Source organism: Ornithodoros turicata, chromosome 4 (genome assembly GCF_037126465.1).
Source record: "Ornithodoros turicata isolate Travis chromosome 4, ASM3712646v1, whole genome shotgun sequence".
Lineage (NCBI taxonomy): Eukaryota > Metazoa > Arthropoda > Arachnida > Ixodida > Argasidae > Ornithodoros > Ornithodoros turicata.
Window position 1 is genome coordinate 8,339,034 of NC_088204.1, and position 20,894 is coordinate 8,359,927.

Below are 20,894 nucleotides of genomic sequence, written 5' to 3' on the forward strand. Positions count from 1 at the left end.
AGCAGGCCTGGGTTTCAAAATCGTCTGCGGTGGTTGGCTGACACCTTTTCCCGCTTCTGCGATTGGCGGACTTTATATGTCTACGTGCGAAGGAGTGAGAGGAGGCATTATAAGCAGGCCTTCTGTACCTAGGTGGCGCCCATGGTCTCAGTTGTCTCGCGGCGTAAACCCCCAATTATTATTATTGGTATCTAGGTGGCGTTGGGCGTACTGCGCACATAGCTGACGACACCAGCGGCCTTGTCGTCTGCTACAGAATATCTTGTGGCCGAGCCGCAGGACACTCCCCGTGGCCAGAAGAACACGAAAAGACATGACGTTGACCGCACGCGCTCACGTGGCAACAAAAAGCTATGACTTTTTGCGTATTCGCTGGACTATTCTGGAGAATGTCGCTCATGTGAATACACGGTTACTTCCCTGAATGGCGATTTCTTTTCAGCCCTGCTGATGGTTGCCATCGGACTGTGCGTCGGCTTCTTGCTATTCGTAATCGTCGGATGTATCCTTGTTGCATGGTGCCGGAGGTACCGTATCAAGTGATAGTTCCGTGTGGAGAACTATGTAGATCTGAGCCCAGCACTTAACTGTGTCCTCTCCACCAGGTTCTCCGCGCAGTTTGTAAAGTACAAGACTGCCACCGTCGAGGTGCTTGTTCCTGCAGACTTTTCTCAGGTAAAGCAGATATAGCTACCTTCAGCTATATGTTGTCTCCGTAAATATAGCGGAGTTGACCTGTACATATGAGACGTGGAAAGACTCCTTTTCCTACACCAAGGTCGTTTTTCGAACGTGCTTCCTTTATTTCAGAAACCCTTGCAACGTTCAGACAGCATTCGATCCAACTATTTTCCAGAACATGCCGTTCATCAGGTAATATGATCTGCACCACATGTATGAGCAGTTGAAGGAGTGCACAAGTGCATGTGGAAACGGTGCATAGATCAGTGACGCGCATAATGTCTGCAGTTAAAATGCTGTCATATAACCTGGGTCCTCTTGCACGAGCGTTGAGGAGTACCCTCAGTAGATCCGGTAATGCTTCGAGCCCGTGCTGCCCTCAACGCTTCTCGTCCCTAAAGTACTGGCAGAGCTTTTGACGACGGTATTGAGTAATTTCCTCGAGGTTCCTGCTAGCGAGCTCTGATTCTAAAAGCGTTAGTCAGACGAACCTTTCTTTACGCAGATTACCAGTGATTCATCTTCTGACAGCCAATCATCCCAAGCACCCCTCCTGGCCAGCGAACAATCACAGCACACCACACCCTACCTGGACAATCCGAACGAACAGGAAGGGACAATAACCTGCGACGCTGTGTCGAGCCAAAGCGCCTACAGCCACGTGACAGGCCTTGGACGCCGCAGCAACTACGTCAAAGTATCTGATATGATACTTCCTCTCGAAGACGAAGCACATTCTAATGAAGTCACGTTCGGGGACACAGACAGAAGGACAGACATACATTCCTCCACGGCACTTCAACCCTATTACAAGCTATGTGCCCCAACGACCAGTCAACAGCAGAATTCTTCCAGTCAGGAACCCACAGTTGGGTTCATAACGGGGTATTCATCTTGCTTCACCCCGCCGCGTTATTTCCAACTATCCGTCGAGCAAGTCAATGAGCCTGAGGATACCTCTATGCAACGACCAATACCTAATGTCACGGGGGGCTATGTACCCTGTTCGTCGCGACCTTATTCAAAGATATCTGCCACAATCGTGAGTGAGCAACGAGACCACATACAGACAACAGCCGACGCGGCAGAGAGGTGTTTCTCGAGCAGTTCTTCACAGAAGGAAGCCTCGAAGTCCCCGATTTACTTCGAGCTACCTGACACGTCGGCGAGTCAACCAGAGGAACCCAGGTCTCGAGAGCCAGTTGCTGACGGACATGGCCGTGTTCCACCGTACCTCAAGCTATCGGCCATGCTAGCTAGTGAGGCTCAGAACCCCACGCCTCCACAGCCGGTGGTCGGTGATGACGGGTGCTGCCCTTCCGAGGCCGGAACCAGCTATCCTCCTCCATATTTTAGGCTATCCGCTATGATTGCAAATCAACCGCAGCATGAAGTACCCGTTCAAGAGTTCAGAAACTGGACAACGACAACATGCAGTGAAACTCCTCTCCAACAGAATCTGGCGGGCTGTACGGAAGCGCTCCCTAATTGTGCTTCGGAGCCGTCGACTGAACAGGCATGTGAGGACTATGAACTGAGAGACGTCGGATACAGACGTCGGCTATGGCCTCTGGCAGAGACGGAGAGCGATCCAGAACTGCCAGGAACAGTGTGCCATACGAGGAACTTGTACGTGGAAGACAACCGTGCGTGTCTTCTAGACCGTTCAGGTCAGCCCTCCCAAGACAGAGGCTGCCCGAAGTATGTCATCCCGCAGATGCACCGCCTGCTGAGTGCGAGACAGGCTGCTAGCTAGTATAAAATGCGTTACACGAGAGGGGTAAATGTCTGCATAGAAGAGCCGGGAGCGGAAGACGATTTTGCTGCCCCCTGTGCCTGTGCATGAGAGTAGGGGGATGGGGTGGGGTGGGGGCAGCAGATGAGTGTGCGAAATGCTGGGACTATGCAACGAAATTTCAACCATAAACTCGCGTTCTCAAGAATCATAAACAGAGAACGATGTTAAGCAATATAGCCCAATAGCAGTTGCACAAGCTCGCTGAGCTCAAGATCGCCGGTTCGATCCCGGCCGCGGGCGGTAGCAATGTGGGGGAGGGTAAAACATTGCTTCCAGCGCCGTGTGTCGGAGATTTCCGGCGCACATGAAAAGAACCCCGGGTGGTCCAAATTATCCTCAGTCCCACCCTGGGGGCACGTGCAATATGTCGCCACACTGCGCTGACAAACCGTACGTGTAACATCACGGTATCGTTATTATTAGTTACACAAGAATCCTTCAGAGAACGCAACTTTCTATTTCGGAGTGTCGTTTTCCCTTTCTTTCGTTTATCTCTCTCTATCCCTCTATCTCTCTTTCCTTTTTCACGTGGAGATCTGTACATACCCCTTATACGGGGAAAGGGGCAGTGCCCAATTGTACATAAAGCCAATACGGGTATGTTGAAACAATGCCTTTTTGTTTTGTTTTTTTTGTTTTTTTGCGGTGTGGAAGCCGCAGAAGCTCAATCGCGCTACTGGCACCCTTTCTCAGGTTGGGGGAGTTTATTTATGAGAAGAGCTGAGCAGGAAACCCCGTGTTTTTATGCATTGCGATACATAGTATATGAGAATGTCAGAATGGTATCCAAATGTACTGTCCGCATCTCCTTACAAGCGCGAAGCAAGGACATCAGTCGGTGCCAAGGAGTTGCGTGTCGTGCGGTGGACATCTAATTTCATGGGACGCAGGACAAGGCGTCCAAATAAACGATAAAAATCTCTTATTGTAAGCCTATTTTGTCCACATACAAAGAAAATTGTTAAGATTGTAAAGCAGCTGCTGTGTAGAGGTGCGGAGAAAGACGGGTATTGCAAAGGACCAAAGGACACTTTCAGGTTCGATCTCCTCTAAAACGCACGCATAGAAAAAGGAAGGCAATATTATTTTTCAGATTATGGTTCGATTCCAAATGTGATTCTTGTCAATTGCCAAGGTATGTTTTATCGTGTGCCAGATTTCTCGGTCCATGTCTGGGATCCACACGTAAAATTTCCACCGCTTTGTAACACTGGCCGTGGCCAGAATATGCCAGACGCATTGAAGCATCGCACATTGTCGGGAGGTTGAGGTCTGTCCCAGCTAAGGTGCACATACGGTCCATGCCAGAGTTGGAACTGCTGGTATTTGTGTATTTGTACGTAAAGACGTGAGATGGTTGAGGTAGAACACTTGCAACTCCAGTCTCAAGATTTGCAACTTGCACATGGTCCTCTGTGGCAGCAGTATCATTGTGGCATAATTCCTTACCCTAAAGGGTTTTTGAAAACGCAGTTGAATATATGTGGGGAATGGTTTTATCCGTACATTTATATTACTGAAACAAAGCGCTAATTCAACCACCCAAGAACTACCTGCGTGCCACTGGCGTAGCCAGAGGCGGGGTAAGGGCGTTCAAACCCCTCTCAAAATCGTACCTTTGGTAGCGCATTTGGGAAATGGGACAGAGGGTCCAACTTAAGAAGGAAAAGAAATCTAGCCCTTCAGCCAGGGGCGGATGCCCACCCTCGGTTTTGGGGGCGGTTATTTTGTCTGAGCGCATAGTGGGGGAGGGGAGAGAGGGACATCCAATGTATAAACTGACGTTTTCGGGAGCGGGCGGTCCCCCCCACCCCCACCCCCCATGGATCCACCACTGCCTTTAGTGTCAGCTCTCAAAATCAGGGATCGGAACCGGAACAGAACCTGAACCGAAAGCCGAAAAAAAACACGTTTTCTGTCGAACCCGAACCGAACCCCAATTCTTTTGGTTGTCCTGAGCCGAACCGGAACTGAACCGAAAAGTTGATACGGTTACCGGTTCGGGAACCGATTCAGAGGCGAAATATATAATTGTATCACCGACCGACCTTTTTTGTTTGTGTTTGTTTGTTTTTTGTTTGTGACTTTTGTGACGCCAGTTTTTTGCCGGAGCAAAAGAGGGCCCTGACTGGGTTCTGCCAAAAGGCACTCCGCTTCTCGATTTCAGCAGAAGACCACGAGAGTACAATACAGTAAAATATCAAATAAATAATAAATGTGGTAATTACTTGTCTTGTGTTTTCACCTGAAACGGTTATCTCACACTGTTACAACCGTGTAAGGTGACGGTAAGCTCGCTTTCATGGAGCAAAATTTCTGCCGAAGAACCGGTTAAACCAGGACCGAAAAAAGTAACGGTTCTAACTCCTGTAAAGTCCCGATCGCTGCCCGCTTCTTTTTTTCTTTTTTTTTTTCTGGGGGGGGGGGGAGGGTTCTCCCTGAGCCGAACCAGAACCGAACCGACATACCGGAACCGGTTCATGTATGATGGCTGGACACAGGGAGGTCACGCTCCCTCCTACACTAGATAATGTAATCCTTGATACTCATTCTGTTTCCGTATTGGCTGTTATGACTGGCCGCATGACAATAGGCTGCGGCAAAGTGCGCTACCCTAGCGAGGTACCCATGGTGGCGCTGCAGTATTTGTCCTGGCGCGTTATTGCGTCTCAATATCTCCAACTGCGTATGTTGTTGACGGGCTAGATTTATTTTCCTTCTCGTGTTGAACACGACCATAGAGTAAACAAAGCCACGTGACGTGGTCATTAGGAGTCCGCCAATCACAACGTGCTTTTGGCGGGAGGCGAGTCGCCATCAGCCGCATGGGCAGCCGCAGCCACAGAATGCATGTGTTTCAAATCGTCTACGGTGATTGGCTGAAGCAGACGACATCGCGACTCAATATGTCCACGTGACGAAGGGGTGCGAGGAGGCACGCTGCCATCGAGCGTGATGCATTGCGAGCCAGGTGAAAGTAACTAGGAAACGTAACTAGGAAAGTAACTAGGAAAGTAACTAGGAAACGTGTAGGAAAAAGACAACAAAGTGTACGCCGTATGATGTGCATTTTCGTGTTCCTCGGGGTGGGCAATAAAATAAAGTTGAAGAAAAAAACAATACACATCAACGGAGCTTGTTCGAACATGATATCGGGAATATTTCATTGAGTTTTGGGGCAACCAATGAGTAGAACCAGTCTCTGTGCTCCTGTTCGGTAGTTCTCTCAAACTCCAAGAAATGTCTTCCTTTGCAAGTGCTTGATCAGCTTAGCAATCATCTCCGACCACGTCGCAAGAATACAGGATGTCGTGTAACTCATCTCAAACTTTGCAGGGATGATCTTATTACGGCGATGTGAACAACACTAGGAAAATGCCGGCTTTTGAGTGACGTAGGCCATTCAAGTGCATTGAATAAGATTTTTATGGTTTTCTATTTCCTTTCCACACGACAATGACCTCTGCAAAATAGATAACTAAGAATGTAACAGAGACTTGAAGCAGACAACTATCAGCCTGCAAAGTTGAGTTGAGTTTGCCCATATACTGGACATATCGGCACGCTCGCCCCCATTTTCCTGACAAAACCGCGGGCTCCTTTTCGTGCAACGGCGCAAAAATTGCAAAACTGGGGCGAGCGCGCTTCTCGTGACGTCATCCACGTGGCAGTGATCTGACTCCCGACAATCTGAGCCAAACCGACTCGGCGATTCTCAGAGTTGTACCCTGGAAACTTGTGTGGAATGACAATGCAGTGGACCGCTGTGTTACATATCCCCCCCCACCCACACACATTTTTTTAAGTGTCCCCTACTAGAAGCTTTGGATCCGCCCTTACCCCACCTACTTATTTTTGCCGACATGTACGTCTCGACGACGACTCTGATTATTGTGATATGATCGAAACGTGTAATTATTAATAAAATCACTTTCTCGGTACAGCACCAAAGGCTGGCATTCTTTCTCGCAAAAACTTACCTTTCCCGAAAGACACCGGCAAATCTGTTCGGAGAGGCGCTTCCACACAGTTTTTTGCCTTAGTATTTTTGTATTACTAGGAATAATAGCGAGATACCAAGCCTAACAGTTTAGGCTAAGTTCCGCATGCACCAAAAGCAATCACTCTAAACAATCAAACTGTACGCCGACGTCTGCTTCGGTATCCAAGCTGCCGCAAATATAGTCATAGTCAAGCCAAACCAAAATCCACTAGCTACTGGGACTTGTGGCGCCATCTGCCCATGTGTTACCGAGTTAGCATTTCCGCACAGGGCGCATATGTAGCACCCTGTGCATAAGAAGTTCAAAGTTACCCTTTTCCCTTTCAACCATATTGCAAAAAAGAACACAATAAAAGCGTCAGAAGAGCAAGAAATTAGCACCTCTGTGCAGTCTATAGTGTCAGCTAACGACGTATTAAACTTAAATAACGTAATATGAACCCACATCCACGGCCGGAGGTTGTGGCGTGCCTCTATAATCCAGCTACCTGGAGGCGTGGTCTAGTGGATGGGTTGAAGCGGGGAGTTCTGGCCCATGTCGACCTATGTTGACCGGGTGTCCGCGCTAAGCTCGGCGTCGATATGGAATCCCTGGGTGACCCCGGGGATGCCAGGTCGCCTAAGGAGGAGCGAACCGGCCCAGGGCGGAAACGCAGCAGGCAAAAGCTCCCGCGTCCTGCAGTAGTGGGATAGCACCTGTGAATGGGCGGCATGGAACAGCCTCGTTAATACATTCGGACCTAGACCTTTTTTTTTTTTTTTTCTTCGTCTTCTTTTTTTTTTTTCTTTTGTGTTTGTGTGTGCGTGTTCGGCCTAATTATGGGATGCCTATCTGTCACAAACACAGATGTTCTTGGTCTTTTGGCCAATACAATTCTGGTCGTCCGGGTCTGTGAGTGACCGTTTCATCTCTTCTTGTTTTTGTATCAACGGTAAAATAAATAGTGGATGCTACATTTCATGGCTCGCCGGGTTCGAAACAATACATTTTTGCGAAAATAATTCGAATGAAAATAGCAAATGCGTGTGAGAATGCATTTAAAAAGTCGAATGAAGTTTCGTGTGCGTGGAGTGAACTAGGATGCTGCAAAAGGGGAAGAAACACATGAAGACGGCGCTTTCCAAAATAAAAAACAAAAAAATACGAAGCGACTGACACTAAGATCAGTGTCGAATATGCCACAATATTTTTACACATCAGAAAAGGCTGGAAACACATAGAAGGACAAATACATACAAAGCCTCAAAGTGCCTAGAGTGCAAAAGTTTTCAAAGTGCAAAGTGCAAAGAAGATGTGGGTTCGAGTCCTACAGCCTGGCTAACCTTTTCAGTGACTTCCATCTTTCATAATTTTTACACAGCAAGTTTACAGCAGTTTTAGCTAGATGAGCGGCGCCAGTAGCAGCACCACTGCGCCATCTTTCTGGTAAAGCAGTAAGCTGTGAACAAACCGAAGTGGAGCACTGCGGAAGACGCGCGAAGCAGAAGGCAAGGCAGACGCACTCACAGGAAAAGGCGGGAAACGCTGGAGAAGGTCCATAATGCGCAACTTGATGCGATTAGGAGTTCTGCTGTCGACAAAGGAGTCGACTCTACAGTGGCTGCAACAGAACGGCCTTGTGCCAACAACGAGAAGGTGCCCGTATTGCAACGCCGTGCTCACCGTTGAGGTAACGGAAGACGAAATTGGCGAATTCAGGTGCCATAAAGATCACGGGGATGATGGGGCCTTTCAACAATCAGCGACGGCGAACACCTGGCTTGAAGGCACTCGTCTGTTGGCAAGACAGGTGATCGCCTTAACGTACACGTTTGCTAGGGACTACAACTACGACGCGGCTGTCACCGAGTCCTCATTTGGAGCAAGACGAACATCCACCGAAACGGTGACCGATTGGTACAACTCCTGCAGGGAGGTGTGCGGTAACGCTCTGAAAATTAAATATTCGAACGTGGGCAAAATTGGGGGGGACGGCCACGTCGTAGAAGTAGATACGTGCAAAATTGGGACGCAAAGTAAGGGGAACGCTGTGGAGGGGACCTGGGTAATTGGCATGTTAGATGTCCACACGGATGAGCTACGATTGGAAATTAGCTGGGATAACGCGCGCGATGCGATAACATTACTATCGCACATCAAAAACAACGTGGAAAACGGCACTGTAATTGTCACTGATTGCTGGAAGGGCTTCGTGGGGATTGATCAGAACGGATTCGAGCGCTTAACGGGTAACCACAGCTTAAACTACGTTGATCCGGACACGGGGGCCAACACCACCAAAATTGTAGCTCAGTGGAGGCCCCTCAGAAAACAATTGGCAAGGCGGGGAGTCAAAAACGACAGCATGGGGGGGCATCTGTTAGAGTTTTTGTGGCGCCGTGATTGCAGGCGCCATCATCAGGACCCGTTTGACAAAATTTTGCTAGATATTAGGGACATGTATCCAGGTTTGGAATAAAAATTGCGAGGATCCGCCCACTTCGCCTTCCGAAACCGGTTCAAGAAGAAAGAGCCGTTACTGGTCTTGTAAGTACCGAATTGCGTGTCTCTCACATCAGCGTCGGACACCTACAGCTTGCTCAAATCATTTTCCTTTTGCAGCCATTGACGACACTTCCCGCTGTACATTTCTGGCACGTATACATCTCAGTCATCTACTCGGGCATCTCAAGCAAAACACAGTCTTACTATCAACGTGCACCAACCGAGCATCAGTGACAAATATGTGCGCTGCTTATCAAGTATCTCGACTTCACCTCGGTCACATGTTCTGTGTATCAAGCTGGGCTTAACTGTCCTCAGTGTGTCATCATCAGTCGTCCTCCGAACGTGTGCACTCTATGTGTCAGCCTGGATTGTCCCAGGCTCAGTGATCTCATTCTCCATTGGATTGGTCGTAGTCAGCCAGTTTCTTGCTGTTGGACGACCTCATGTTCTTCCTCAGCCAAGTGGAAGTATGAGACTTTTTTTTTATGTTAAAAGCTGCATTTTGTGACAGTTTCACATAGTTTTATTTTTCTTTCTCTCGTAATGTGATATCAAGTAAACCATGTTACACATTTTCCGAGAACACGATACTATATTTCTACTGCCTCTTTCGCTGGCACACAATGTTCTACGTTGTCCCACAGGCGGCCTCCTTCAGAGCCCTATCACATTCACAAGAGAAAAGAGTGATGCACATCGGAACACACACAGTAAGAGATCTTTTCAGTGAAGCGACGCAAAAAATTTGGAGCGTGCCTGAAGAAATTTAATGGAAAGAGCTGGGCCAGGAAGGTGCTGGCACGTTTACACATAACCAATGTTGTTGTGAAATGGCATAAAAGCACCAGATACTTAACTAAGCACAAAGATGCAAGTGAAAATATCCCCTGGGAAATGTTCTAGGAGGGAACACAATTTTTCATAGGCTGTGTGCTGTGGTTCGAGATCTGGGCCCGCTTGCACGAAACTGAGGGAAATACTCAACCAGATTTTCAATCAATGCACGCCATGCTAGAGTGAAAAACTTGAGTGTGTCCCTCAAACAGTTTTGTGCAAATGGGCTCCGGACAGGGATGCTAAGAGCAAGAACACGCATGACTAAAAGTTTAGGGATTGTGGATAAGGTATGCAGAGGGGTGCGATACAGCAGAACACATCTTAAGATGTAATGGTGTTTTACCGTCAGAAACAAGGGGATGGTGATCATGTGAGACGCATTCGGACAGGGCCGAAGTTAGCGTCAAATGAGAACAGGACTGGGCAGTCAAATGATTGAAGCTGAAATAATTTGTGCCGTCAATTTTAATTTAATTTCCATGCATGCTATAAAGTTAATTATAATTTCCAAACATACAGAACACAGAAGATCCCCTTCTGCTTCCTGAAGTGTATGAGGGTTTTGAGGCATTCGGCATGTGACCCTCTAACTAAATCTTCAGGAATATATATGCAGAATTACACGCAAACCTTTTCTTGGAAAGTACACAACAAAAACATTTGAAGCTTCTTGGTTCACAACGTTGTATACAATTCACCTTAACGGCCTATTTGCCAAGTTCGAATGCAAGAAAACACTAGATCCGATACTGAATATGAGAAAACTCATCATCATCATCATGTCTTTTTCTACCAGCTTGGAAGCATTTGTACATGGGACCAGCCATGTAGGATTAGGTACTTTGCACACCCGTAGAGTACCTATATGCTTCATTCCTTTCACGGAGCATAGCCATAATCGCCTCTTTAATTTATTTCGAAGTATTTATAAACAGTTGCGTTCAATTGCAACATCCCTCAGCGACAAAATATCCTGGAGCGTTCCTACTGGGTATGTCCATGCATATATTTGTGATATGCAGGGGCATGCCGTCCTAATTTTTACTTTCACGTTGAAAGCTACCAACGTGGTTTCATGTGGTTTTCGTGTAATATTTTGGCACTGGAGTCGTAAAACGTGATGGAGAGAGTGTCCTGGAGCGCCTCCATGTAGGCAAGGCCGCCGTAGCTGAACACAGAAGCCCAGGCAAACTTCAGGGAATTGCGAGGGAGAGAGCGACGGTGGATGAGGGAAGGGTTGATGAAGTTTGTACAGCCGCTGATGAAGTACTCCACCGTCCAGTCTTTCTTTTCGGGCCGGATGTGCTACAAGTGCAATGGAGCAATTACAAGTGCAATTAGAAAACGACACAACACTTGACGTTGTTCAAAACCCTGCTCGTTCATAGAGTAGTCAAACAGGAGCCACATTTTTGCTCTGTGATGTCTCGTCACTGCGCAGTTTACAATACCGCCCCGAAAAAGCAGAGCTGTGCATAAAAAAGTGAGTCTGACCACTAGGAGGAGCCTAAAACAAAGGGTTGACCCCATCAATCAAACTTTGGACCATTTCATTGGTTGCTCTTTTCTATGGGGGCAGCCATGACACCAAATTTCCCCATGAAGGTGTTGGTTGGGAACGGCGAAGCGGGGATTTTGTGACAAAAAAATTGTCATAAACTACTTTAATTTCGTTCTGAGACTATTCGTCCTCTTCTGGTCAGCTTTAAAATCAGCAATCATTATTTGTGCGATAATGATAGGCCTAACGTTAGGCCTAATGCAAATATATGCATACCATTGCGACAATCGTCGCCAATGTCAGATTCGCGTGACGCGCCGCGAGGTCTTATTTACCACTGAAAATTCGTCTGCTACGGACACAGCGCGATGGTACTTGCAGCGTACCCTTCACGTCACAGTGACGTCAGCATCACACATTCGTTTACGGGCTCCCTGAAGGAGGGAAGGGGTAGCGGAGCAAAGACCTCTCACACGCTGCAGGTGAGCTACCATCGTTATTGCACAAGAGTGGACTTTCACTGCTCCTTTAATGGAAGGACGTCCCAGAAACAGCACATTTGCACCTGAAAGGGCTCAATTAGAACTTATGTGGTTCGCCACGAGCTAGCATTCAAAGTACGATGCTGGCTCTGTGAATAGCGCGTGCCCCGCTCTGCCTACCAGGGCCGGCGATAGGGGGGAGGGAGGGATGCGAGTGAGGTGTACGAGAAGTGTCAAGAGTGCTCAGTTCATATATTTGAGTAGCATCTATAGGGAAGAACTGTTGGATGACACTGTAGACGTAGCGCTCATACTTTACCACAAGACAAAACCTCAGGCGCACATGGTGGCAGCTTAAATTGCAGCGGAGTGATACCAGTACTTGTAGCAAGAAAGCCGGGAACTAGTGAGCGAGGAAGAGGAGCAGTATATAGGTATGTACCTGCAAGTCGTGGTCATGTCCAGCCAAGTATGCGTTTACACGATGCTTCTCCAGTATTGGCACCAAATCCCTGAGCAGGCACTTTGTGGTCCCATGAGAACAGGCAGAGTAGATGGGATAATGGCCCGCGACGAGGATATATTTCGCCCTGTTGAGTCAAGCATGGTTCTTTATTGCATCTTATACCCCTTCACGCGTTGTATGAAGGGTTCCTTACGTTGATTTGCTGAGCTCTTCGTTGAGCCATCGGAACTGTCGGTTGTAGAGAGCTTCGTCCCGACTCTGAGGCAAAGGCTGCGACTCTTCATCGTTTGGATCCGTGTTTCCGCACAAGAGGACAGTGTCCAGCATCAGGATGTCGAGGGTGTCGTTGGTACCGGGAATGGTGTAAGTCTTCTTGTAGTAGTAATCAGGAAAATACCTTGGAACGTCGTACAGAGAAACTATAATGTGTCGGCATGACTACAGGAGCAGGGATTTTCCCAGCACCCCAGAATCCAGAATCTTACAAACACCCCCAAGATACCGACCAGAAAGGTAAAAACCGCCATAAAAGTAGCAGATATGGGCGTCACCCCCCCCCCCCCTACAAGACCCTCCCCTGCGATGAAAATCTTGGGAATATCCCTGCACAGGAGGCTTCCGACACTGGAATTTTTCCAGCGTCCCCCACTAAAAATACCTGAAAGCTGTTAACAGCACATCAAAAATGCCTGCGGTCCCTACAAACACAGGTCACGCGCACGTTTCGACAGCTCCTGACGAAGGGGGTCACAAAGAAATCGCATTATATGTAACAGCATTTTGTGTAGAATGTAGGTATGATGACAAGACACTGAGTTCGACAGAGTACCCTGCCTTCTAGTCTGCTCGCAGTCAATGACATTTCTAGCACCGCAAGAGACATACCATCGAGTAGATCTCTTGGTGTAGGCGATCTGCGCAGAGACATTCCCATCGTGGTCATGGTTGCCAGCCAATACGAGCCAAGGCACGTGTAAAGATGGAGCCGTGTACACGTCTTCGAAGGTTCGCTGCACAAGAGAGGACCTTTACTCTCGTGGCTCAATATTGAGTTCACACTCCAGCTCTCACGTCCACGTTCTTAAAGTGCCACTACAGACAAAAATTATATAATTAACCTCGCTCAAAAGCTCAATACGCGAAATATAAATGCCATATCAGTGAACATTAGGCGCTTCATCGAATTTTCAAAACAGCCCACGAAACTTCATAGTTTCGATTTTTCCAAGACTAGGTGACGTCACCAGGACCTCTATGCATCTGTCTCCTAGCAACAGCGCGCGGCTCCGCTCTCCGATCCACGTTGGAAGACAGCAGCTGTGGGGTGGGGACGGAAGTCGATCTTCGAGGAGCAGTGTTGCCAGACGCCTGTGTAGGCTGGACAGTCCATGACGTTATATTCCTCAAAACTAAAGATTAATTTTGTGGCACTCTTGTGTCACAGGAGAGACACAATCGAGACGCGTAAGATTCTGAAGACGAGTCTTTGTCCTTAGTGGAGCGACACGTCAACGAACTATGGTTAGAATTATTCTCCATTCCGCGTTTGCTCACTTTGAAACGCCTATCGTCAACGCTGCGGACACCTTTGAAGTAAAAGTTGTCTCCAAGGGATAGGATGAAATGGATCTTCTTGGTTTCGGCAATGGCGGCCATGGTCTTGGTCAGGCTTCGCTGGATCCTCGTGGTGTACGGATAGAACGGAAGGCCACCCCAGTCGCCGAACACCAGGAAACGAATGGAGTTGGTGTCCGACGGCTCGGCAATCCGTACCATGGAGGAACGTGCTGCCTCCGCAAGCCCAAGGCATAGTGCTGGACAAGACAGGTATGAAACCACATATAACGTCACTTCGTACAAAAATAAAACAAAGGACTGTCACGAGCTTTGTGTTTCTAAACTCTAGGTTGTTCTTGGCGAACTTGTGCATGTGCCGGAAGGATCCCTTGACAGTTGACACAGTGATTTATCCAGACTCCAATTCGTTTTTGCCCACTAATGTGTCACGGCATCTCCCTCCCTTTCTTTCCTCTGCACCGCTATAAGGGGGAGCGGGGCTTTGTCATGGGGCTTTGTACACGGAAGGTTGTTACAAAGTAACTGTAGGTCCCCCCTCGCCCCGTGCTTGCGATTCTGGATAAATCATTGACATGTATGTAAGGGAGAACGTATAAAAATGCTTGACGATTTTTTTCCCCAAGAATGCACCACAACCCCAAAGTTACACCCCTTGCGAGCCTGATCTGTACTAATCCTAAAAAAAATTCAGCAAAAATAAGCGCTATATGCACATTAAGATCCAGTGCTGGGTAGTCAGAAGGAAAGAGGTGAGACAAGGGGGACAGTTTACCATAGTTTAATGTTATTCGGAGTTACTCGGTTTAAAAATATCACTGTACACCCCACTTTGTGCTTTCTCCGTCTAGCTCACGATAACGGATATAAAGAGGAATAAAGAGGCAGCTGTGCCTGCCTCGTGACGGCTATTGTCCGTCACCATAAAGAAGCACTGTCCAGTAAGGCGAGCAAACAAGGGCACCTACCGAGGATAGCGTAGCCCAGTAGCAAGTGTGAGACGGCTGTGGCCAGCCAGGCACGAGGCCGCATGGCGCACTGATCGCGAGATTGCTCCGCTCAAAAAGAGAAGGAAGACAAGACCGGTCCAAAGCGGAGGAAGATACGACGACCTTTGCGTGATACCACCGTCAAATACTCCCTTTATTTACACTGACGTCACTGTGCGAGTCGACAAACAAGTTTCCTTCCAGTATGAATTCATTGTATACAAAGGCGTGACTCTGTGTTTGGCTTAATGCGTTTCTGTCTTCGTGTTACAGTTTAGAACATTTTTTCTTTGTCTATCTGATGAACCTTAACCGTTTGCCTATGTATCTTTTCAACTGTGCAAATTATATAGTATTGACGGTCATGCAGTGTAATATTTTCGGAAGAAAAAATGGAATGAAATCCAATATTCGTGTTTTGCGTGTGTCGACTGTGAGCAAAACACAGTTATTGGCACATATTGGCAAATATTGGCAAAACACAAATACTGACAGAAATATTTGTGGCAAAACACAAATACAATTATTGCTGTATACATTTTCCGCTTTTAGTAATGATATCCTTGCTCAGGGACGGTTTTGGGCTCAATCGTATTTATAGTGCTTTCACAACACATAGCCCACTCTTCCAAAAACATCTGAAATAACTTGAATGTGCTAATCAAGCTTGCAATGCAAAGTCGAGAAAATTACATTCCCGACAATTTGGCACAAGGAACGCGGCGACGAGCGACGACTCTTCATTAGAGTTTCGGTTTCATATCACTTTGCCGGTGACAACTCACCGCAGTGCCGTACGCAGAAACGTTTACCCCAGAAAATGTACCTAAATAGAGATATATAATAAAGTATTATAAATTGGAAAACAATCACTGACCTGAATAATTTCGTAATAAAATACCTGAGTGGATTGAAGCACGTTCAGACTCAGTTGCGTATCTGACGCTAAATACAATATGGCCGCTTACTTGGTCGAAATGTAGCGTTCGCCTTTGGACCTGTGACAGCTACTCTGAGTAGTTCATTTGACTAAGCTTATTGTATTTGTATCGGAGCATAAACTACAGACGTTGGTAAGTACTAGGAATGTGCGGAGACAGAGCTTTTGTAGTTTCCCTCTCATAGGCCTCCGTCATCCTCGTACAAACTCACTTTGGTGTGGTTTTCGGTATCGATTGCAGGGAAAATGAGCGACGTCTTGGACATCCTGGACATCGACCGTCCAAGCACGCCAGAAATCAGCAAAGAAACCATAATGGGGACTGATGCTCGAAGGGTATGCTTTATATTCTTTGACATTCCCAACTCTCACATACAGTTTCTTCACGAGTCTGACGAAGAGCAACACCGTATTGTTCCTTTTCAGAATAAAATGGTGCAAAAGCGCAAGCTAATCGAAGCCACCTTCAAACGTCCCGAGGGCATGCACAGGGAACTGTATGCCCTGCTCTGTTCAGATGCGAGGTAACATCAATACAAAAAATATGCACGTAAAATTATAAACTATGCATATAAAATGAGCAGCTGTTTTGAATTTTGGAGTGCTTGTCTTTCGGCAGAGACAACCCTCCGCTGCTGCCTACCGACTCATCGCAGGGCTACAAGCAAAACAAGGCAAAATTAGGCATAAAGAAAGTTCGGCCTTGGCGATGGATGCCCTTTGCAAATCCTGCTCGCAAGGTACAACACTGGCGATCCATACATAGGTATAAACAACAATGTTCTGTTGTAGGATGGTGTCATGCTGCATCACTGGAGACGAGTAGCTGACGAAGGAAAAGAATATCCGTTTGCAAACTTCAACAAGGTACGGTTGTTCTCGATTGTGACATGAGGACGTTGTGGCTCTCACAGCTGCAAGTAAGCTCTGATAGTGCTAGATGTACACTTAAATGACCATTGAAAATCCTGGAGTCCTTAAATCGTGATATTCGAAGCCGTTGAAATTTGTCGAGACAGCTCTGCAGTATCTTGCTGTACAACGGCTCAGACGTGGTCTTGTACGAAAAGATATGCAATACTTGAGGCGCATTGCTGATGCAATACATTTACAAATCGCGGTAAACTTTTCAGAAAAGTAAGTCCCACGTTGATTGCTTCGGCCCAGTACTGTGGGAACCACGATTCTTCACGTCTAACTTGGGTTCGAGGATGTGACATGGCGACAATTCTTTCGTAGCAAGTGCACGTGCCAACCTACTCTGGTGCAGAATACCAGCAGCACCTGACGAGTAACAGCTGGACGAGAGCGGAGACCGATTACCTGCTGGAGATGTGTCGTCGCTTCGATCTGCGTTTCCTCGTCGTCCGCGATCGGTACGCGCATTTTCTTTCAACTACAGTGAACCCTCGTTAATATGACCCCCGATAATCTGACATACGCGCTTTATGACCATACTCTTGGGGGACAATGCTGCGGAACCTCTGCAAATCTCCCCCGTTAATATGACAATTCCGCATTATGACAAAAATGTTCAGGAACGACCATGGTCATAATAACGAGGGTTCACTGTACTTCTTCCGCTTCATTCCCAGTCAAACACAAGTATCAACGCCATCTATTTGCTTGGAAGGGGATCTGATAGAACCTACGCATCATAAATACAGTTCTTCGTTTTCAGGTTTTGTGATTTTTCAAATTTGGGAGGGAAAAATTGGGTGCTATGATCTCTGTTTGATATGTCACCAGGGAATTTTCGGCTGAAACGAAAGGCATATGAAATAGGCAACTGCTGTGACATGAACCAAGAATCTTTATATTTGTGCTCGTGACTGGGGCAGTGAAGGACCGCAGTGTTCAAACACTTGCCTGAGCTGCACAAAAGCTCGTCTTTGACCCCTGTAGGAGGGGATCATAAAAGGAGGACGAATAATTTGTCACAAATAGCTCTCTTTGCTGATATTATGATTCACTTTTCCGACGGTTTACCGAGAGCAGCAAGTTGAAGGACCACAAGGATTTCGGGTAGACATCGGGTTTTACCCGAATTCTGGAAAACTTGTTCGGGGGGGGGGGGGGGGGGGGGGGGAAACTATCGTGAAAAATCAGGTTTAACCCGAAAACGAAGAACCCTAAACAGAAACAATTACTCTAATCTAAAATTACAGTGAAACATCCCTATCTTGGACACCCGCGGTGCAGCCGAAACATGTCCCACATAGGGAGGTGTTTGAGTTACAGAATATGAGGGAAAAAAAAATGGAAAAGAACACAGCTGTGTTGAAGCAAAGAACACAGCTGTGTTGCCAGCAGTGTCACGCTGGAATTCATGGTCATTAGTGGTACCTGGTACCTCTCTACCCACTCTTCACTGATAATTAGTGTTGATTTTGGTAGATTCAGTTCTGTGCGGATTCCACTCAATCCCATTACTTTTGGAGCTTTTCGAGCAGCGTGCTGCTTGCTTGAAAGTTTAAACCCACTTGGAATTAAGCTCAAGGACTTGTTCCTGAAGCATCAGCCCACATTTGATTGCCTTGATGAAGTGCACATACAAAGGCTCTAGACAAACTGAATACAAGTGCTCACGCTAAAGAATAGTTACAAGTAGACTGACATTACCCCTTTTTGGACTCCAAAAACTGAAGCAACAAAATGCTGAGACCAGTATAGGAAAAAGAAAGCTGAAAGTTAAGCTCACTGGCTCGTTTTGGGTCTTTTTGGTGCAAAGATGGGATGAGATTGAGATAATTTGGCCAGGCTTCTGTCTGATATAGCAGGGAAAACCCTGTCCTACATCCAAGGTAGGGTGGTGTCCGACATAGAGAATTTCGTCCCCATGTATTTTCAGTGGGAGCCCGCCGGTGCAATGAAATCTTGTCAGAGGTAGGCAGGTGTCCAACTTCGGAGGTTTTACTGTATGTGAAAGTAATTATGACGTTTTCGCACATATAGTGTGTAAAATATGTAACAATTATGCATTTTGCAACAGCTGGGACACAACACGCTTTGCAAGACGCTCAGTGGAAGACCTGAAAGAGCGCTACTACAACATCTGCAATGCACTGGCACGAGCAAGGGCCCCTCCGGGACAGGAACCAAAGACACGAGGTTTCGATGCCGACCATGAACGGCGTCGTAAAGAACAGCTCAACAAACTGTACAACCGCACAACCGAGCAAGTGGAAGAGGAGCAGATGCTGCTCAACGAGCTCCGCAAGATCGAACTGCGCAAGAAAGAACGTGAGAAGAAGACGCAAGACCTGCAGAAACTCATCACGGCAGCGGATAACAGTGCTGAGGCGCGCAGGGTGGAGCGGAAGGGTCCCAAGAAGAAGATTAATCTGCAGAAGAACAGCAAGACAGATGCTACAGTGAGTGGATGGGAGTTTTGTATGGACTGCAGCTATGAAGAATGTGCATCTCTGTCACTAAACAAGACCAGTTTTATCCGCAGAAAGTCCGCAATGTAATGCTGACAGGACTCATTGTTCTACTGTTTGTTAGTTTTCTCAGCTAACGTATCATCTAATTACGAATTCATTTTATGTGAAACGCATCCTCAAATTCAGAGTTCATAGTGCGTTAGCATAGCTCATAAGAATCATGCTGCAAAGTCTTATGCAGTCCTCGAAGCCTCATGAAGCTTGTACTTCTCTTTCATTCCAGTCTATCGAATCTGCAGGTATCAGGTTCCCAGACTTCAAAACATGTGGGGTATCTCTCAGGAGTCATAGGGTAAGATTTCCAGCATTGCTTGCAAGCCACTTGCACGTGATCCGAATGGTGATGCATCAACTTCAAAGTTCTCTACTTGCAGATGAAGCTGCCAGCATCCGTTGGCCAGAAGAAAACCAAAGCCATCGAACAGTTACTACAAGAACTGGGCGTGGGTAAGCTGCAGTTTGCCAACTGTAAACCTACGCACAGCTGTTAACATTCCCCCCAATCGGTTTCAGAGTTGAACCCAACTCCGACCGAAGACGTATGCCAGCACTTCAATGAGCTACGTAACGACATGGTCCTACTGTACGAGCTGAAAATGGCTCTCGCCACCTGCGAGTATGAGCTGCAGACACTCCGGCACCAGTATGAAGTCCTCGCTCCAGACAAGGTGAGCTGGCAACAACAACAACAACAACTTTATTTGATGATGATGATGATGATGATGATGATTTTCCCGTGTAGGTAATCGAAATGCCAGTTCCTGCATCTAGTCCCACACTGTTGCTGGAAACAGCAAAAGTCGATTCACCATCGAAAGGGAAGGGTATCTCTGAAATCATCGACGTGGGTGGCACGGCTGGTACTCCAAACGTAGGTTGCTGTTTAGTAGTGCTTGTCTGTTAATGTTACTGTGTTACTTCTATATTGGTTACTCATTTTATGGTCTTTCCAAACACTTCCTCAAAGCGCAAGAGGAGAGCCGCAATTGAGCAAAGCAACCTTCTGAAGAAATTCAAAAAGATGTAGATCTGCCGAGGCCTTTGTGAAATAAAGTACGTGACACTTCAAATTTCACATTTCTAGAATGTTGACCCCAGGGGCTGCCACAGGTAGGGTTGCCACCAGTCCGGTATTATACCGGCACGGCCGGTTATTTGCTCGCTCTGCCGGTTGACGGTAGGAAGATGATACCGGCAGCCTTTTGCCGGTATTTGTGACTCAAGACCTTTCATATGGGCTTTTGCGGGGTTTTCCCTTCAACATTCCACTACAGCTTGAATAAATCTGGAGCATAGACCCAACTCTGCAGTCACCAGTTCTTTCCTTAGTTATTCATTATTATTATTATTACACACAAGAACATATGTTTCCTCGTATTATCTTGAGCTCTCTCTCTATCTCTGTTTTCTGTGTGTGGTCTTCCACCCCTCACCCACTTCCCTTTCCCGCAAGCCTTTCCTCCTTTCCCTCTATTGCACCTCCTCTCCCTCAGCTGGTATTTTTCACTACGAAAGGTGGCAACCCTAGCCACAAGGGTGGCGCTTCGCATTTCACATTGCTAGAGTGTTGACCCCAGGGGTTGCCACAGGGGTGTATTGCGGTATGTCAGTCAAACTTTACCAGCAACCTTACTGACAAAGCCTTTCTTTATTTTAAGGTGTGTTAGTCTTGCAGAATAATTACATTA

The 20,894-nt window shown here is 47.0% G+C and overlaps 4 protein-coding genes across 7 annotated transcripts in view; 3 read left to right on the forward strand and 1 right to left on the reverse strand.

Annotated features, from left to right (window-relative positions):
* The window catches only part of LOC135390922 (uncharacterized), a 29,954-nt gene extending 25,251 nt beyond the window's left edge, over positions 1 to 4,703 (forward strand). For 3 of the 4 annotated variants that reach the window (XM_064620920.1, XM_064620921.1, XM_064620919.1), the window contains 4 exons: positions 443 to 527; positions 606 to 675; positions 811 to 873; positions 1,187 to 4,703. In XM_064620920.1, coding sequence (XP_064476990.1) covers positions 443 to 527; positions 606 to 675; positions 811 to 873; positions 1,187 to 2,437 — 1,469 coding nt within the window. In that variant the 3' untranslated portion in view covers positions 2,438 to 4,703. The remainder of the gene's footprint in view (positions 1 to 442; positions 528 to 605; positions 676 to 810; positions 874 to 1,186) is intronic. The other variant, XM_064620922.1, reaches the window with a different exon arrangement.
* Positions 4,704 to 7,975: 3,272 nt separating this feature from the next.
* On the forward strand, positions 7,976 to 9,565 carry LOC135392674 (uncharacterized). Its single transcript, XM_064623396.1, has 2 exons — positions 7,976 to 9,009; positions 9,085 to 9,565. The coding sequence occupies exon 1, from the start codon at positions 8,024 to 8,026 to the stop codon at positions 8,939 to 8,941; it is 918 nt and encodes a 305-aa protein (XP_064479466.1). The 5' UTR covers positions 7,976 to 8,023; the 3' UTR covers positions 8,942 to 9,009; positions 9,085 to 9,565.
* Positions 9,566 to 10,707: 1,142 nt separating this feature from the next.
* Positions 10,708 to 14,906, reverse strand: LOC135392673 (tartrate-resistant acid phosphatase type 5-like). Its single transcript, XM_064623395.1, has 6 exons — positions 14,800 to 14,906; positions 13,811 to 14,070; positions 13,142 to 13,266; positions 12,450 to 12,653; positions 12,233 to 12,380; positions 10,708 to 11,112 (listed from the first exon to the last, which is right to left on the reverse strand). Exons 1-6 carry the CDS (start codon positions 14,861 to 14,863, stop codon positions 10,867 to 10,869), a joined length of 1,047 nt encoding a protein of 348 aa, XP_064479465.1. The 5' UTR covers positions 14,864 to 14,906; the 3' UTR covers positions 10,708 to 10,866.
* Positions 14,907 to 15,777: 871 nt separating this feature from the next.
* Positions 15,778 to 20,281, forward strand: LOC135392675 (DNA methyltransferase 1-associated protein 1-like). Its single transcript, XM_064623397.1, has 12 exons — positions 15,778 to 15,893; positions 16,002 to 16,096; positions 16,187 to 16,284; positions 16,380 to 16,500; positions 16,553 to 16,627; positions 17,000 to 17,136; positions 18,753 to 19,134; positions 19,430 to 19,498; positions 19,581 to 19,653; positions 19,720 to 19,874; positions 19,949 to 20,077; positions 20,174 to 20,281. Exons 2-12 carry the CDS (start codon positions 16,007 to 16,009, stop codon positions 20,231 to 20,233), a joined length of 1,389 nt encoding a protein of 462 aa, XP_064479467.1. The 5' UTR covers positions 15,778 to 15,893; positions 16,002 to 16,006; the 3' UTR covers positions 20,234 to 20,281.
* The last annotated feature ends 613 nt before the right edge of the window (positions 20,282 to 20,894 follow it).

Excerpts from the sequence above, each read along its gene's own strand:
- LOC135392674 (XM_064623396.1), top strand. The coding sequence starts at position 8,024 with ATGCGCAACTTGATGCGATTAGGAGTTCTGCTGTCGACAAAGGAGTCG.
- LOC135392673 (XM_064623395.1), bottom strand. The coding sequence starts at position 14,863 with ATGCGGCCTCGTGCCTGGCTGGCCACAGCCGTCTCACACTTGCTACTG. Across the intron at positions 12,381-12,449 it reads GAAGAGCTCAGCAAATCAAC|GGCGAAATATATCCTCGTCG; the intron begins GTAAGGAACCCT and ends TTGACTCAACAG. Across the intron at positions 11,113-12,232 it reads GACATGACCACGACTTGCAG|CACATCCGGCCCGAAAAGAA; the intron begins GTACATACCTAT and ends TTGCACTTGTAG.
- LOC135392675 (XM_064623397.1), top strand. The coding sequence starts at position 16,007 with ATGAGCGACGTCTTGGACATCCTGGACATCGACCGTCCAAGCACGCCA. Across the intron at positions 19,135-19,429 it reads ACAGCAAGACAGATGCTACA|TCTATCGAATCTGCAGGTAT; the intron begins GTGAGTGGATGG and ends CTTTCATTCCAG. Across the intron at positions 19,654-19,719 it reads ACTACAAGAACTGGGCGTGG|AGTTGAACCCAACTCCGACC; the intron begins GTAAGCTGCAGT and ends AATCGGTTTCAG.